General features: G+C 38.7%; 1 protein-coding gene across 1 annotated transcript; it reads left to right on the top strand.

Annotated features, from left to right (window-relative positions):
* Window positions 1–2,885: 2,885 nt before the first annotated feature.
* Rp1 (RP1 axonemal microtubule associated) lies at window positions 2,886–12,390 on the top strand. The gene is given in 3 exon segments (XM_051196323.1): window positions 2,886–3,908; window positions 4,645–4,816; window positions 6,842–12,390. Coding segments are annotated over 3 exon segments (6,348 nt in total). The 5' UTR covers window positions 2,886–3,281.
* The last annotated feature ends 4,480 nt before the right edge of the window (window positions 12,391–16,870 follow it).

Here is a 16,870-nt window from a genome sequence, read left to right as displayed (position 1 = left end):
CGCTAGTTCCCTCTGCTGTGGGTTTTGTCTTACATCTTCTCCCATTCGGCCCCAGTGTAAACTTTTCTGTATTATATATTAGCCCAAATCAAAGAAACGTAAAACTTTTCAAAAACCTTCACACATGCACAAATCTGTTCCTCACATCTCCACCAAGTTAACAGCATTTCAAACAGTGAGATGCAGACTAGTAACATCAACACATTCACAATGCTCTTACGAAGTGATGCATTCCATTTTTCTTAAGTGAGGTAAAAATGTATCTCAAATACCTATTTATGCATTTTCAAATAAATATGTAAATGAACCAACCTAAAATAATTGGAGGCAAAGAGCTCTGAAATCCTGTATTTAAATGGTGAAGGAAGTTTAAAAACATTAATTGTCCATATTTATGGAATACAGTGAGGCCTCTTAACCCAATACAATACATAATGATCAGACCAAGGTGAATGGTTTAACTAGCTCCTTAGATGTTTGCCATTCCCTTTTGTTGGATCTGACGTATTCAATTACTTGTCAGCCATATGTGAGTAGAACAAACAGGAGTCATTTTTCCTGTCCACTTGTGGTCATGCCTTACTAAAGCAGTCTCTTACTTTCTCCTAAGTCAATTTTTTATTAAAATTAAAAACAATCTTACTTTACATACTAATCCCAGCTCCCTCCTGTCCTCCCATGACCCGCACCAATCTCCCATCAGGATCATCGAAGTCTATCACATTTGGGGGCAGGGCCTAGACCCTCTCCAGTGTATCTAGGCTGAGAGTATCCCTCCTTAGGAAATGGGCCCCCAAAGCCCATTCGTGCACTAGGGATAAATCCTGGTTCCCCACTGCCAGAGGGAAGAGAGATTAAGAAGGCTTCCCAAGGTCAGGCCAGTGATGTAAGAGGATGAGAAGAGGCTTCTTCAGTTATGCTGACCACTGAAAAGCTGGATTTCCTAGCTCCTGATGCACATGGCAGCTAGGGCTACCCTTATTATCTTAAAGACTATAATCACTTTAAGTCTCCAAGGGATTGAAAAGGGGAGACAACTAATATCTAGATTGATTACAGAATTTTTTTTTTCTGAATTCCACATAAAGATATGCAAATCACCTGGGAGATGTACGAAGAGTCTTAGACAATTACTTCCAAATATTTATGTAGATGACTTGGGCTAGATTTATAGTGCAAGCATGCCTTTTTACTATCTCTATACTACCAATTAAATCTATTTTATTCAATTTGTCTTTGAGGCTTGAGGGCTGTCTTATGCTTTCAAAGGCACTAATGATTAAAATGAAACAGATATAACCACAATACCCTATAAAGGAAGACCAAGCATATTAAGTCCTTCCAAAGCTACGAATTTTGTCAGTGATATTCTGAGGTCAAGGAATGGCTCTGTGTCTTACTAAAAGTGGATCTTCTTCCACTCCTTGTTTTAGAACTGCTGGTGCACACATCGGTCAGATGGCAACCTTTTCATCAGTTCATAGTAATTTAATCATTCACTCAGTGAGTGGTTCTCAACATAAACTTTGTGACAGATGGTTTACTACACTTCCTAATTTTCCAAGGAAGCATCTGAATCTATTTTAACATACCCATTACAGCTCTCCATGATACATTCTTTACTTAATGATACAAATTCCTCTAGACATACCCATTCCCTTCTGCCTAAAAGTCAATCTTAACTTTAAGCCTTTCCTTTTCCCTCTCCAATCCCACTGTCAGGCCATGAAGGATCAAATGGATGATTTGCTAAACTCTTACTTGCTTGTTGGAGGCGCTCTGATTTGTGTCTCTTTTGTGAATTTTTGAAATCCTACATTGTTTTTTAATTTTAAAGATTTACACAGTTTAATAACATTTAAAAAATGGGGCTGAGGATGATGCGCAGTTATTTAATATCTAAGTGGCCCTGTCTTAGATTCCTAGTATTGAAAACCAAACTGGAAATGAGGCAATCCCACCAATATCAACCACAGGTGTACCATCCTGTGTTTTTTGAGTTTCTTTATAGCCTGGTCACACAGCTGATTAGCCCCAAATAAACAAAGCCTTATATTAATTTATAAACTATTGGGCCAATGGCTTAGGCTGCTCATTGGCTGGTTCTGTCTCAGTTATTAACCCATTTCTATTAATCTATGTATTGCCATAATCCAGCATGTTACTCCTTCAGCTACATGGCTTTGCTGTCTCTATCTATCTTCCTCTCTCCAACCTTCTCCTGGTCTGGTAGCCCTGCCTACCTTCCTGCCTATTGGCTAATTGTTGTTTTACTCATCAATAAGAGAAACATACATACAGAAGGACATCCCCATCAATCCTGTGGTACCTACCTTCTGCTTTCATCCCCATTCTGAGAACATTTTGAGCCGGTCAATTGCAGGCCATTTTCTGTGGCTCTCATAGCCGGTTCCTCGCTGGGATCCACAGTAACCTTGGTGTGGGTGTGGTGTATCTGTGGATCAATACCTCTAACTCTGATCAATTTTCTGTGGAGTGCCAAGAACTGCTGGTGGTGGGTGTCCAGACACATGGAGGTCCCTGAGTCCTTGGGAAACAATGGAAATGGGCGGCCAAACGGGATCTCAGAAGATTTGCAGCGTGTATAATGCAACCAAAATGGAACAAGCAGCTGAATTTCTTGCCAAGGAGGTCTGTTCTTGGCAATGTTTGGCCAGTATCATTAAAAAGCTTTACTCATTTTCTCAGCTTGGCCTGAAGATTAAGGGTGATGTCACGTGTGCAAGCTCCACGTTCTCTGTTCAGGTAGGTAGCGCTTCTACCTAGCCTGGAATGTGCACACCATAACCAGCAAGATCAGTGCCCTCTGCTGGGCTGAATGCCTGTGAAGTCCACTTCTAATGACCAAATGGGCAGGACCCCGTTTTTGTGTCAGCAAGAGGGCAAAGGTCCCTGCTTGAGATTGTTACAAGCTTTCATCTCCAGTCCAGTTTGTATTCTTTTATTATTTATTTTATGTGCGTTGGTGTTTTGCTGCATGCATATATGTGTGAGGGTGTCAGACATTGGAATTACAGGCAGTTGTGAGCTGCCATGTGAGTCCTGGGAATAGAACCCGGCTCGTCTGGAAAAGCAGTCAGTGCTCTTAACTGCTGAGGCATCTCTCCAACCCCCAGTTTGTATTCTTTTACATTATAAACCAAAAGGTGGAGTGGGCAAACAAGCAAAGAGTTAGCATTACCATAGTCTCAGTGGTACGGCTCCAGCACATGGTGGAAATAAGCCATTTTCCTTCCCTCCCTCTTTAGGTCTCATCCAAAATGAGTGAGACACCTTCTACTAGTTTCTCCATGATTCATTTGACTTCTTCTGGAGGTCAAGTTCCTTCCCCTCGCCATGCAAAAGTCACTCATCCAGTAGTGGCTAAACGCATCAGCTTCTACAAGAGCGGAGACCCCCAGTTTGGTGGTGTGAAGGTGGTGGTCAATCCTCGTTCCTTTAAGACCTTCGATGCCCTACTGGACAATTTATCCAGGAAGGTGCCCCTGCCCTTTGGGGTGAGGAATATCAGCACACCCCGTGGAAGGCACAGCATCACCAGGCTGGAGGAGCTGGAGGATGGCGAGTCCTACCTGTGTTCCCACAATAGGAAGGTGCTGCCAGTTGACTTGGACAAGGCTCGCAGGCGCCCGCGGCCCTGGCTCAGTAGCCGCTCTCTAAGCACACATGTGCACCTCAGTTCTGCTACTGCCATGGTGCCCACCACTGCTCCTGGCACGCTCCATGCTCCCAGGAGGCTCGTGGTCTTTCGAAATGGTGACCCGAAGACCAGGTGCGTGGTCCTTCTCAGCCGAAGGATTACTCAGACCTTCGAGGCCTTTCTGAAGTACCTGACACAGGTCATGCAGTGTCCGGTGGCCAAACTGTATGCCACAGATGGAAGAAAAGTGAGTGTTTCTGTGGCTCCGAAGTCATCTCTTGAGTGCACACATGCGCGCGTGCTTGCATGCATTCCTGTGTGTATGAATGTACACATGTGCTTGCGTGTCTGTAATGTGCACATGTGTACATTCTAGTCATCTGTGTCTTCTTGGTCACTGGGTCTGAAGGTTTCTGTTTTCTGCTCTTCTGTTGTCCTTGAACACTGACTTAAAGTGTTTCGTTAAAGAATAGCATTTTTCAAAGTATTCCTTGGAAGGGAGTGGCCAAGAGAAGTGTTTCCCTATCTAGAAAAAGCATTTTCTTAGTATTCCTATGCTGGGTCTGCAGGGTCTGCGTGGTATGCAGCTAACAGAAAGTACACAAGAGATCATCTTCCAGACTTGCTATCCCACAGGTCCTTGCGCAGTTGGTGCTAGATTGGCATGAACTTGGCTGTAACTGCAGACTTTGGTCGGGAATACAACATTACTTTTAAAGATCTTTTAGTTATTCCAGAAAACAAGCCTGCCACTTTTTTAGCTAGTATGCAGGCTGAATAGTGTCAATGGATGCTTATACCATTCCCCCACCCTGCCTAGATTATTTTTGTGTACATGACTGGCATCTAAGAAAATGCTTTGAGATGATTTCTTTCAAGCCTGGGGGGGGGGGCTGTCAAATCGAGCTACTCAAAGTTATGAATAAACTACAGGAAAGAACAGTACTTGTTTATGTGAGGACAGTGACTCTGGTTTCTTCTAGGTTCCTAGTCTCCAGGCAGTGATACTGAGCTCAGGAGCTGTGGTGGCAGCTGGAAGGGAGCCATTTAAACCTGGAAATTATGACATCCAAAAGTACTTGCTTCCTGCTAAGCTACCAGGGATCTCTCATCGTGTGTACCGGAAGGGTAAACCTGCGTTGGAAAAAAGAAAAAGTAAGTCACTTACAAATAGACCTTATTAGCTTTGAAACTGTTTTGTTTGTTTTTTGTCTCATCAATAAATACATATTTTTATAGGACTAGGTTCATTCATCACCAAAACCAAAACCAAAAACATGAGAGGATTAAAAGTATTCCAAAATGAGTTTGGTTAATTTATAGTAAGAAATAGTCACCGATATCTGGGGACTTTTTGAAAGATTTTTCCAAATAATCAATGATACACATTTTTACATGGATGAAGTATAGTTTTTGTTGTTGTTAAACAAAATGTCAGAATTTATTGCTTTGGAAAGAGTTTTGTGGAATTGTGTATGTGATATCTCCAGTAATTGTAGACTTTTGTCTGAATGAACATTCACAGATGAGCTCAGCAAGTTAGTAGTCTATATATTTTTTAAAAATCTAGCTATATGCCCTCTCCTCTGAAGGTATTCCTGTAAAATTGTCAATCCCCAGTTTATGCTAGTAGCAATAATCTAAATTCTGAAAATTTTAGGATTTGATTAACAGTGTGGTATTGTTCTGAGGACAGTGGAGAAAGAGGGCATCTTGAGGCCCAACAGCGTGAGAGAGACTAACCCTATTGTTTATTGTGTTCATTATTGCCAAGGAAATATAGGCTTTGAGCTAATGTGCTGATTACCATTTACACTTGAATTTGAATTTTCATTCTCTTTAGACTTGGAATAATCTTTATTTTAAGGAGTAGTAATCCCTGTTCTTATTGATAGTACGGCTGAAAAAAAATTATTGCTTTCACCTAATTATTTCAGGAGTATATTTGTTAATGCACCTGTAGGTATTAATTGCCAAATATATATTCTGCACAGATAAGTGCTGTTTTACCTTCGTCAGTTTTCTGAAGTGGATTTTTTCTTTTTGTGTCTCTCATCAGCTGTGTATTATGACTTTTGATAGATTTTGGGGCTCTGAGAGCTTTGTTAAGTTCTACTTCACAAAAGTAAGAATGAGACATTTTTGTTTATCAAACATTACAAAAGGATTTATAGGGTTAGCTCTGAGAACTTCAATGGCAATGACTTTGGGAGGACATTTGCAAATCTATAAGGACTGCTAGGAGGAAATTGTCACGTTAGAAGCACAGCTGCCAAGGTTAATGACAGACCTCACATTCAAAGTCACACTGGTCTATATCTAACTCTGGTGTTTTTGTGTGTATAAATCAACTACACTGATCACACAAATAAGTATTAAATATTATTTGTCTGATGAAGTACTAAAGATGTTTAGCTTTCCTAACACTTCTGAGCCTTGTATGTGCTCAAATGGAACACCACCCTTCATGGTTTGCCTTTCTTATTTAGATAAACAGAACTTACACTACCATCCATGGCTGCTTGCCTCACTTTCTTACTTAAGTATACAGAACTGTTAGAGTCCAGTTTTAGTGCTGGTAAGCAAATAAACCTCACAGAAAATGTTTTGCCCAATATAATCTTCAGTGAGTACTTTATATACTGCTTATTAACATTCCTTTATAAAGTATAAAGTTGTTAAAATTAAATTCTATGAATGTCTCCATTAAAGTGTGATTAGTTTACTTGGAGCCACACACCTTTAATCCCAGCACTCGGGAGGCAGAGGCAGATGGATCTCTGTGAGTTCCAGACCAGCCTGGTATACGAGAGCTACTTCCAGGACAGCCTCAAAAGCCACAAAGAAACCCTGTCTCAAGAAACAAAAAAAGAAAGAAACACACACACACACACACACACACACACACACACACACACACACACACACACACTAGTGGTTTGAAAAACAAAAACAACAAACACCCAGAAACTTCAGTAAGATTTCTCAAATAACCATAGACTACATACAGTTTAGAAATACATCTGTAACGTGTTATTGTAAAATACAGAAAAATGGGATTTTGTACTAACTTTTTCTTTTCTTCTCTCTTTGCTGCTTCTTCCTTGGGATATTTACAACTTCTCTGCTTTCCACATTGTGTTTTGACATGGCAACTTTTACTATTAAAAATCCTGCAAGTGAGTACACATATGCCTTCAGTCCTAAGCCCCCAGATTGAGTCCTTGGAGTCCGAGAAAACATATGACTGCTATTCAGACTGTTCAGTGGCCCCTGAAAATTACTTGGCCTTAGAAAACCGTGATTCTCAGAATCTATCAACATATCCTTGTGATGATGGTGTTGAGAAGTCAATTATTTTTAATCAAGATGGTACTATGACAGTTGTGATGAAAGTCCGATTTAAGATAAAAGAAGAAGAAACTGTAAAATGGACGACCACTGTCAATAGAGCTGGGCTTTCTAATACCGAGGAAAAGACTAAGAAAAGTAGTTATCCAGCAAGAACAGATGACCAAGCATCTAATCTGAAGCTTGCAGCGTGTTCAATGTCTGGGGACACCACTCAGCAGGGCAGTTTGACAGAGGAAGAAAACACTCAAATGATAGCACAGCAGGCGGAATCATGTAGCTCTGCTGGTTGGGACAATGCTTCTGTGGACACAGACATTATTCAGGGATGCCAGACACAGGTGAAACATTTCTACAGGCCCCCGACCCCTGGGCCAAGGAGAAGGAGACAAAAGAAGTCTGTGATAGGGACTGTCACTGTAGTATCTGAAACAGAGGTTCAGGAGAAGCAGTTTTCCTATAGTGAAGAAAGAGAAAGTGGAGAAAAATCTGAGTACCACATGTTTACGCATTCTTGCAGTAAAATGTCATCAGTATCTAATAAACTTGTTCAGATCCGCAGCAATGATGACTTGGAGTCACCATTAGAGAGAGCAACGGAAAGTGGCCTGCTCAAGTCAAATGTCATAAATGCTGGTGCTATAGAAATTACAAGTCAGAAGGTCTTAAAGATGTGCCATAACAATGGTCTACCATCCACTGTTTCAGAGAACTCAGTTGAGGAGGAAGACATAGTATCAGGCAACGATGAAATCAAGCATTTCAGAATTTATGGTCACACCAATGACAAGTTCAGTTCCATGTCAGCAGACAGAACTCTTTCCTCGGGTGACAACTGGGGAGCTGACAAAAGTATTTCTGATGTTCCTTCTGTTGAATCTACTGTCACAAGAGTGGACACACTTGTAAATGAATTTGCTCACAGTGGTTTAACAGAACTTCGAGAAAACAGGAAGCAGGGTTTATCCTCTTTTCCCAGCAAAAAGAAGAAGAAATCGCCACAGCTAATGATAAATTCCAGGTATAAGAAAAAAGTGATTGACACCAAAGGAGCTGCTAATAAAGTTGGGAAAATAAACAGAGAAAGAACAATTGCACAGGAAATACTGTCACAAGATCTAGACAGTCCTCTTAAAGGAGGGAAACTTTGTGAGGAAGGCCTTGACATAAGTGATGTAGTAACTGAATCTAGTAATTTTCCTCCCCAAAGTAATCTCAATATCAAAATTTCCAAGAATTTCCACAAAAATAAATTTAATGCTTTTCAAAATTCTAAGACTCAAAGACTTTTAGCCAAAAGAAAATCCAGACCACTAAAGATTGTAAGCCTAGAAGGACTCAGAAAACAAGAAATTGGTCAAGGAGATAAAGCTTTTCTCCATAGTGAATCTAGCCTTTATAAAGGTAATTTAGAAAATCAAAGCTTGCTTAATGTGTTTAATATCCTTGAGGAAAACCAGAAAGTTTCCCATAGGTCACAGTCACAAATGGAGGGAGTAACTGGAAATGTGAGAGGGATAACAAAAAAGAGTTTAGTCCCAAAACTTAACGATTTACATGTAACTTTAAAAAACCAGAAAAAACAAAAGGTAGGTAAATCAAAGTCAGGTGCTATAGTAAGTGAACAGCATGTTACAACCAGGGCAGATATGTTAGCTTCTTTGAAAAAACCAGATTTTTCTGAGGGTATTCCCCATTATTCAGTTAAGAACTATGTACAGAGATGGTTGCAGAACATAAATCAGTATCAAGATTTTGAGCACAGGAAATCAGCTCCACTACACAAAAATGGAAGTAATGTGGTAAATTATAACAGTAATGGTTTTCCAGAAAATAATCTCCACACAACTTCTTCAAAAAGAAATAGTTTTGTTATAGAAAGTAATAAGCACAAAACTAAAAATGACAATAAAAATCAAGAGGCTGGTAAACCTCTTATTGCTACAGATGATTGTGAAGAGCGTAGTAAACATGTCTCTGAGAGCCCGGATGGGTCTCTGCATGATTCTTACTTGGTTTCTCTGAATGACCACTGCACTTTGTCACCAGCCACTATTAACGATCATAGTACTAAAAGTCATTTATCTACTGAGAAGTCCAGACCGGAAGTGAGTCTTATTTACCAAGAAATGAACGCAACTACAAAAGGGCAAAGTATTGAGGCTGCCATTCAGGTAGACACTATGGGAGAGAATGTTTCAAAAACCTGCTTACCAGCCTTGTTGCTTCAGCACCTGGAAGCTTTTGTTCCTAGTAATCATAAAAATCAGAACGGAATTGCTCAAATACCAGGTTCATTAGCAGATGTTGCATTCCCTTCTGCAATATATAATTCATCCACTAATCTCCTTCTGGCTTGGCTTTTGGTACTAAACCTAAAAGGAAATATGAATAACTTCTGTCAAAGTGATGCTCATAAGATTACCAGCAGATCTGCAGAAATGGTTGCATTGTTGGAAGTTCTGAAGGACATTGCCATCACAGAGGAAGCCGATGACTTGAAGGCTGCTGTTGCCAACTTAGTGGAATCCACCAAAAATTGCAGTGAACCCAGGAAGAGAGAGCAGGATACAGTGCCAGGAAATTACACAGCAGCCGGCACTGAGAGTGTTAAGTGTAATGAAAATGAAAAGACACAGAAGATGCTCTTGGATGAAGGCTACTCCACCAGGGAGGACTGTGGCCCCGAGTTGTGTGTTTCAGAAATTATTGACAAGGCACATAACTCTCCATGTGAGATGGGTGCTCTGAATATTACTAACCCTCCAAAAGAGACAGGCAACCCAAGCGATGACTTTTTCACTAGTAATAGTTATACTACAAGCCAGCTCTCCACAAATGACGCTTCTTTCCTAGGAGGGGCCTGTTTGCTTACAGATGGTGTGTGCTCCCATAAGGCTTGTGCTAACAGGGAGAACATCTATGAAACAGCTTGCTTGAGTGATGAAACTTACATTCCCATCAGCGTCTGCAAAACAACTGACTCTGTGAGTTCAAGAGAAAACAAATGCAGCAATAATTTGGAATTAACTGAAGAACTCAGAACAGTTAATGAAGTCCCAAAAGATCTAAAGAGTTTAGCAGACCCTACATATAAAAATGACTCTAATGTATCAACATCATATCCAAATATCAGTAACTTAAGCTCCCATGGTCTTTTCCTAAGTAAAACTGATCCAGAATTTGATAAAGACTATAATTTGTTAGAAGAATTTAAAAAATGCTCACTTAAAAAAGTGAGTAAAAAGAAATATGTATCTTTAGATAAGGAAGAATCAAGGACTTCTGAAGAACCAGGGTCAATAACCAATAGCATGACATCAAGTGAAAGAAATAACATTTCAGAATTAGAATCTTTTGAAGAATTGGAAAGCCAAGACACAGACGTTTTTAATATAAAGGTAAGTGCCAAAGAACATGCTACGGAGGAATCAATGCAAAAAGAGTTAGAGGCCAGGATGAGTTTGAAGTCAATACACACATCAGGTAGGGATATTATAGAAGAGGAACGAAGAAACACTGTGATTTTGGAGACAACTGGTAGGGGGCAGGTGACACCATCATCTTTACATTTTTGTTATGCTTCTAGTAAAAATATGGAAAAGGACATCAGTGCAGGAGAAACTAAGGTGAAAGTTAAAATGATGGTAGAAAGCATGGAAAATGTAAATTACACAGAATCTAAAAAACATCTCAGAAGTCCTGTGACTTTAGATTGGTCAGGTTATAAGCCAGATGTTAAGAATGGACACCTCTGCAAAACATCCAGTGATGATCACAATGACAATGACGATACTGCCCAAGAGAAAGAGTACAATAGAGGAATTGTTAAAAGGGCAATAGAAAAGCTTTATGGCAAAGCAGAGATGATCAAATCTATACACAGATCTCAAGTTTGTCCTTATAATCCGGTGGAACTTCAGTGTGCTAAGAAAACAAGTGTTTATGATTCTGAATGCCAGTCATTGGTCTCTTCTAAACAGGTATCTAGAGGTTCTCTCATGTTGCAGAAATGCCCAGAGGAAGGTGAAGGTGATGTTAATGGCGTGAGAGACAGTCTGGGGGGCAACAACATAGAACATGTTACAAAAACAGATGAGCATGACAAGGACCTTATTGAAAAAGAGAAAGGAGAACTGATTGACAATGGCAAATGGCTCTTGCGAGAAAATCATTTGTGCAGGGTGTCACCGGAGAATCTTGGCATGTACGGCAATGCAGACACCACATCAGTGGATACTCTATTTGATAAGAACAGCATTGAGGTGCCATATTCACATTTTGGAGATCTGGCTCCTGGCCCAACAATGGCTGAATTGTCCTCTTCAGAACTGGAGGAAATGACTCAACCACTTGAAGTGAAATGCAATTATTTTAACTTTCCTCATGGTAGTGACTCTGAGCCTTTTTGTGAAGATTTTCTAGATGTGCAGAATAAAACCCATCCTAAAGAGAGCATACCAAATCATCACAGAGAGGAGAAGGGTAATTACCCATCTGAAAGAGTGTGTACATCTGTTACTCAAGCCTTTGCTCCTGCTGGTAACAAAGTCCACCCTGTTGGTAATGATGCTATTAAAACTCAGCCACTGCCTGGAAGTAATATAACTCATGGCACACTTCAGGAAGGGGATTCTTTGGATAAACTCTACGCCCTTTGTGGTCAACACTGTCCAATATTAACAGTTATTTTTCAACCTGTAAATGAGGAAGATCGAGGATTTGCTTATCGCAAAGATTCTGATATTGAAAATTCTTTGGGTTTTCATTTATGGATGAAAATATACCCATTTCTGCCACAGTCAAACAAAAACATGCTCAGAGGTGAGAGCAATAATTTGAGTGTGAGCAAAGGATTTACTGATAATGCTATCGGTGATCCGTTTGATCAACTTTATTTCAAAAACATAGTTGACTTGATGGCTAAAATGAAACACAAGCATGTTAATATTAATAACTCTTTGGACTTAGAGGAAGAAATTAATTTGAAGAAATTCCAATTATATTTAAAGAAAAGGTTTTCAGATCTCATGCAAACATCGTTGCTAGTTGTAGAGAGTATGAATTCCATTAGATTAAATATTCGCAATTGGACAAATAACTTCAAAAATGTTGATGAGAATAACAACTTAATTAACAGATTCCAGAACTCAAGGACAAATTCCAACCAAGTAGTAACAGAAAATACCAGTTATCAGTTCCCCTTTGGACTGCTTGGTCTAGCTTACATGTTACATACTTGGCAAGTTGAGAAATCCTTAAATATTAGAAACAGAAATAAATTAGAAATACATTACATTTTAGATGGTGAAATTCTTTTTATCTGGGAAGAGTAAAAACAATCAAATGTAGTAGATATCAAGAGCAATAATGAGTGAGATGATTTATAGTTTCAGTATAAACCCAATCATTAGTTGTCAATATGTTTTCCCATAAAAAGATATAGTACGTAGGATGGAATTTAGGCTAGATTCTAAGAATTTCTTACTTTCAAGATGATAATATCCCAGAAAATATACTCTTGGCATTCTTCCTCATTTTTTCGGTAATTATAATTTTGTGTGATTTCATTGTAAAGTTATATGATTATCTGTACCTATGACTATTTTAACCAGGATACCAGAAATATGGCCAGGACAAGTACTATGTCTTTAAAAGTATTGTTAATTTGTATAGAATATATTGAATAATTAGCGAATAAATGTAACTTTAAAGTACTTCACTTATTAAGTGCTGATTGAATAAGAACTATGATGGCAAACTCTCCATCAGTCTATAAATTTCTTGTTTCAGAGAGTTGGCTCTGGTCTACTCAAACATCTGTTGAAACTGCTAAGGATTCTATAGGATAGTAGTTACCACTTTCTCATGAAAAAAAGAGCACATCACTACTAAATTGCCCTTGTAGTACTTTTCCTAGGAATTATAATCTTTAAATTAAATTTGAAATTTTATTTCAAAAAACTTTATATATTGTAGTTAAAACAGAATTATATCACTTCTCCTTGTTCTTTGCCCCATTCCAACATCTCCCATATCCCCTCCTTAGAACCCCTCCAACAACCCACCCCAACCCTCAAACTGATAGCCTCTTGATAATTACTGTTACATGTATATGAACAAATGCATATGTACAACTTGCTGATTAATTTTTGTTTATGTGTATATGCTTTCAGGGCTGGCCACTTTGTATCGGATAACCAATTAGGAGGCTCATCAATGGATGAGGCTATTTTGTCTTCTCTCAGCACTCATTATTTGCCTATAGTTCTTTATGTAGGGGTTAGACCCTATGAGGTTTCACTCTTCTGTGATGCCATTGTCTATTATCATTGTTAGGTTTTGTTTATGTACCCAATTTTAAGAAATGTAGTCTTACAGAGGACTTCCTAGTATTCTGGCTCTTATCTATTGTCTGTCTATCTATTTATATCCATCCATCCATCCATCCATCCATCCATCCATCCATCCATCCATCCACTCTATCTGGATGTAGGAGCTGTATATTGAGAGAACATGTGGTATATTGTCTTTATAAATCTGGGATACCTCACTCAAAATAATCTCCATCCATTTACCTGAAAATTTCATGATTTAAATTTTTCTTTATAGTTAAGTTGTATTTCAATATATATGTGTATTACTTCATGTAAATATAAAATGATTATTAAAATTTTATTTAAAAAAAACCCTGCTGTTATTTGTTACTCTTTTATATTGACCTTCCTCCCATTCCCAATTGAAGCCTCCTCATTTTTCTGTTTCTGTTTAAATACCATCTACATTCTACTATTTCCTTCTCAAGCTTCTCCCTGTTGCTGTTATCCCTTCATGCTTTCCTGGTTTATGTGGTTACTCCATGCTATATTCACATTTGAAGATTTGGAGTTAAGAACTGCAGATGAGAGAACATGTCTGTCTTCCTGTGTTTGGTATAATTCTCCCAATATACTCTTTCCTATGTCCATCCACTGACCTGAAATTTCCTGACTTTACTTTTCTTTACTGCTGAATTATATTTCACTATGAATATCTACCGCATTTTCATTATGCATTCATTTGTTGAAGGACATTTAAGTTGTATTCATTTTTTAGCTATATTGAATGGGCAATAATGACCATGGCTGAGTTAAGTATCAGTGGAGTAGATTGTCTTGTCTTTTGGGAATATGCCAAGGAGTGGTATAGCTGAGTTACATGATACTTATTTTTAACATTTTGCAGGTTATTCATATGATTTCCAGAATGGCTGCATACATCTATATTCTCACCAATAGTGAATGTGGGTTCACCTTTGCCTACAACCTCACCATCATTTGTTATCAGTTGTTGTGTTAAGTGATTCCGACAAGGGTCAGGTAGAATCTTAAAGTTGTGATAGTTTTCATTTGCCCAACTGCTAAGGATTATAAACACCTTTAAAGGTATTTCTTAGCCTGTTTTTTTATTTCTTCTATTTAGAACTTTCCATATAGATCCCTGGTCCATTTTTTTTTTTGGGGGGGGTCATCATTTTCTTGAATCCTTGTGTTTTTGAGTCATTTTGGATATTAATTCTTTGTCAGATGTGTAGCTGGTCTAGGCAAAAGCCCAGGTCATAAATGGAATATGCACATTGTGTTTTCTAGGAAAAGAGGCAACATCTCTTTCACTGAAATTAGGAACGTGAAAAGAATAGGATGTATGTACACCGAAATGCATTGTCTTCTCTAGGAAGAGGCAAGATCTCTTTCAACTGTAGTTAGAGAGGTGTGCATAGTTAAAACAAATTCATTGTCTTTTTTTGGAAAACAGACTACGTTTTCCCCTTCTCTTTCAACTGGACTCAGCAATGTGAATACCATGGGTATGCTTAGAAGAACACTGTCTTTTCTAGGAAAAGAAGCAGCATCTTTTCAATTGTATTATTCAGCACTATGTAAAGAATACTGAGTATGATTAGAAGGAACACAATGGGTTTTCTGGGATGAAGCCAGATGTCTTTCAACTGTAATTAAAAAGGCGACTAGAATAATGAGTCTAGTTAGATGACAGGCACTGTCTTTTTTAAGAAAAGAGGCCACTTCAATTTCTACTTTACTCAGCAATGTGAATGACTTTGAGAGTGTGCTTAGAGGAAATGTATTGTCTTTCTCAGAAAATATCCCATCACTCTGAAATCTGTACTTACCAGCATGAATAATGAGTCAGCTTAGAAGTAGGGTTAAATACTTCCCCTTGTATTAAGGCTGGACAAGGCAACCCAATAGGAGGAATAGATTGCCAAAAGACAGCCAATGAGTTAGGGGCAGCCTGACTTCTGTTCATCTCTAATTCTGAGATTTCTTAATTAACTTCCACAAAAGTATCACCATTTCCCACTACACTATGGCAGGGGACTTGAGTAGCAAAGCGAAAAGCAAGAAGGGAGCATGGCTTTGGCCACTTCAAGAAGTTGCTTAAATCTTCTAATAACATTGAAGTTAATTTGATATTAAAATGTGACAATATCGTATCATGGTTAGAATAAATTCACCAGCCTTTTGGAAGTTGGAGAGATGACACAACTGTTAAGAGCAGTGGCTGCTCTTGTGGAAGACCTGTGTGACAGTAGTGACAGCTGAAGACTCATGAGGTCCGGGGTGACATGTGTCTCCATATAAGAAACTGTTTTGCTTTGAATTTAAACTTACTCTAACATAAAAAGTATTTAAAATCTAAAAGGAAATTAAAAGATGAAAGTTTATACATAAACTCCATAAGGTTTACACCATTTCTAGAATGGTAGAAAGAGACAAATGTGGGGTCTGAGGCATACATTAGGATGTATCCATTAAGACATTGGACTATCAGGATAGGGTGATACAAGGTTTTCTGATAAGAAGGTCTGAGACAGATCTCCTTTGGACTCTTTTAGAGAAGAGGTGTCATGGATTGTGATGGAATGCAACTCAGAATGAGAACATTAGTGACATTCCCACAGCTGTTTTGTGTGGGAGTCCAATTCAGTGGATGCAGTTCTAGAAATCACAAGCATGGTATCTACTGTTTGTGCAGACTATCAGTGAACTGAATATCTCATAATAAAAGCTAGACTTTCTACAAGGAGTGTTTCTGGAATCCTAGTAAAGGTACTACCCAAAACACACGGGAGTGGGGGCACCAAAGTCAACTTTTACCAAAAACCAGATCATAAAAATTACCTGTATTGTGAAAGATACATGGCTAGCATGCCTCCTCAGTGATAAGCCCTATAGCATAAGAAAGGTGAATGACCCCTGAGTAATGACAGTCAAATTCATCCTTCTGTCCCCATTTGCACACACATCTGCACAATCATGTGTACGATCTCACAGACACATATGCATGTACGCAAGCATACACAAAAATGTGATAAAATGATTGATACTAATTATACCAAACAAGAAAATTCATATTTCCCAATCTATAATTTATGATGCACACTCAGACCACAAGGACTTCTATGAACTATATTCATTATTTATTCCTAAGAGTCAGAACTCAAAACTTAGATGCTCAACTGAAGAATGGAGTACTATTCAGCAGTAAAAAACAGTAACATCTTCAAAAATCTCAGGCAAATGGATAGAGCTAGAAGAAAACATCCCAAGTAAGGTATGCCAGATACAGAAAGACAAAAATGGTATGTACTCATTCATAAGTGGATATTAGGCATAGAGCAAAGGTTACCCAGCCTACAATCCACAACCCCAGCGAAGCTAGGAAACAATGAGGATCCCAAGAGAGAAAGGGAAAAGGACAAGATCTCCTGAGTAAATTGAGAGCATGGGGGAGGTAGGTAGGAGCAAGAGGAGGAGAGAAGGGAGTTCGAGGAGAACATGAGGGACCAGGAAGGTG

Source organism: Phodopus roborovskii, unplaced genomic scaffold (genome assembly GCF_943737965.1).
Source record: "Phodopus roborovskii unplaced genomic scaffold, PHOROB, whole genome shotgun sequence".
Classification (NCBI taxonomy): domain Eukaryota; kingdom Metazoa; phylum Chordata; class Mammalia; order Rodentia; family Cricetidae; genus Phodopus; species Phodopus roborovskii.
The sequence above is the reverse complement of the archived record's forward strand: the minus strand, read 5'-3'. Positions and strand labels throughout refer to the sequence as shown.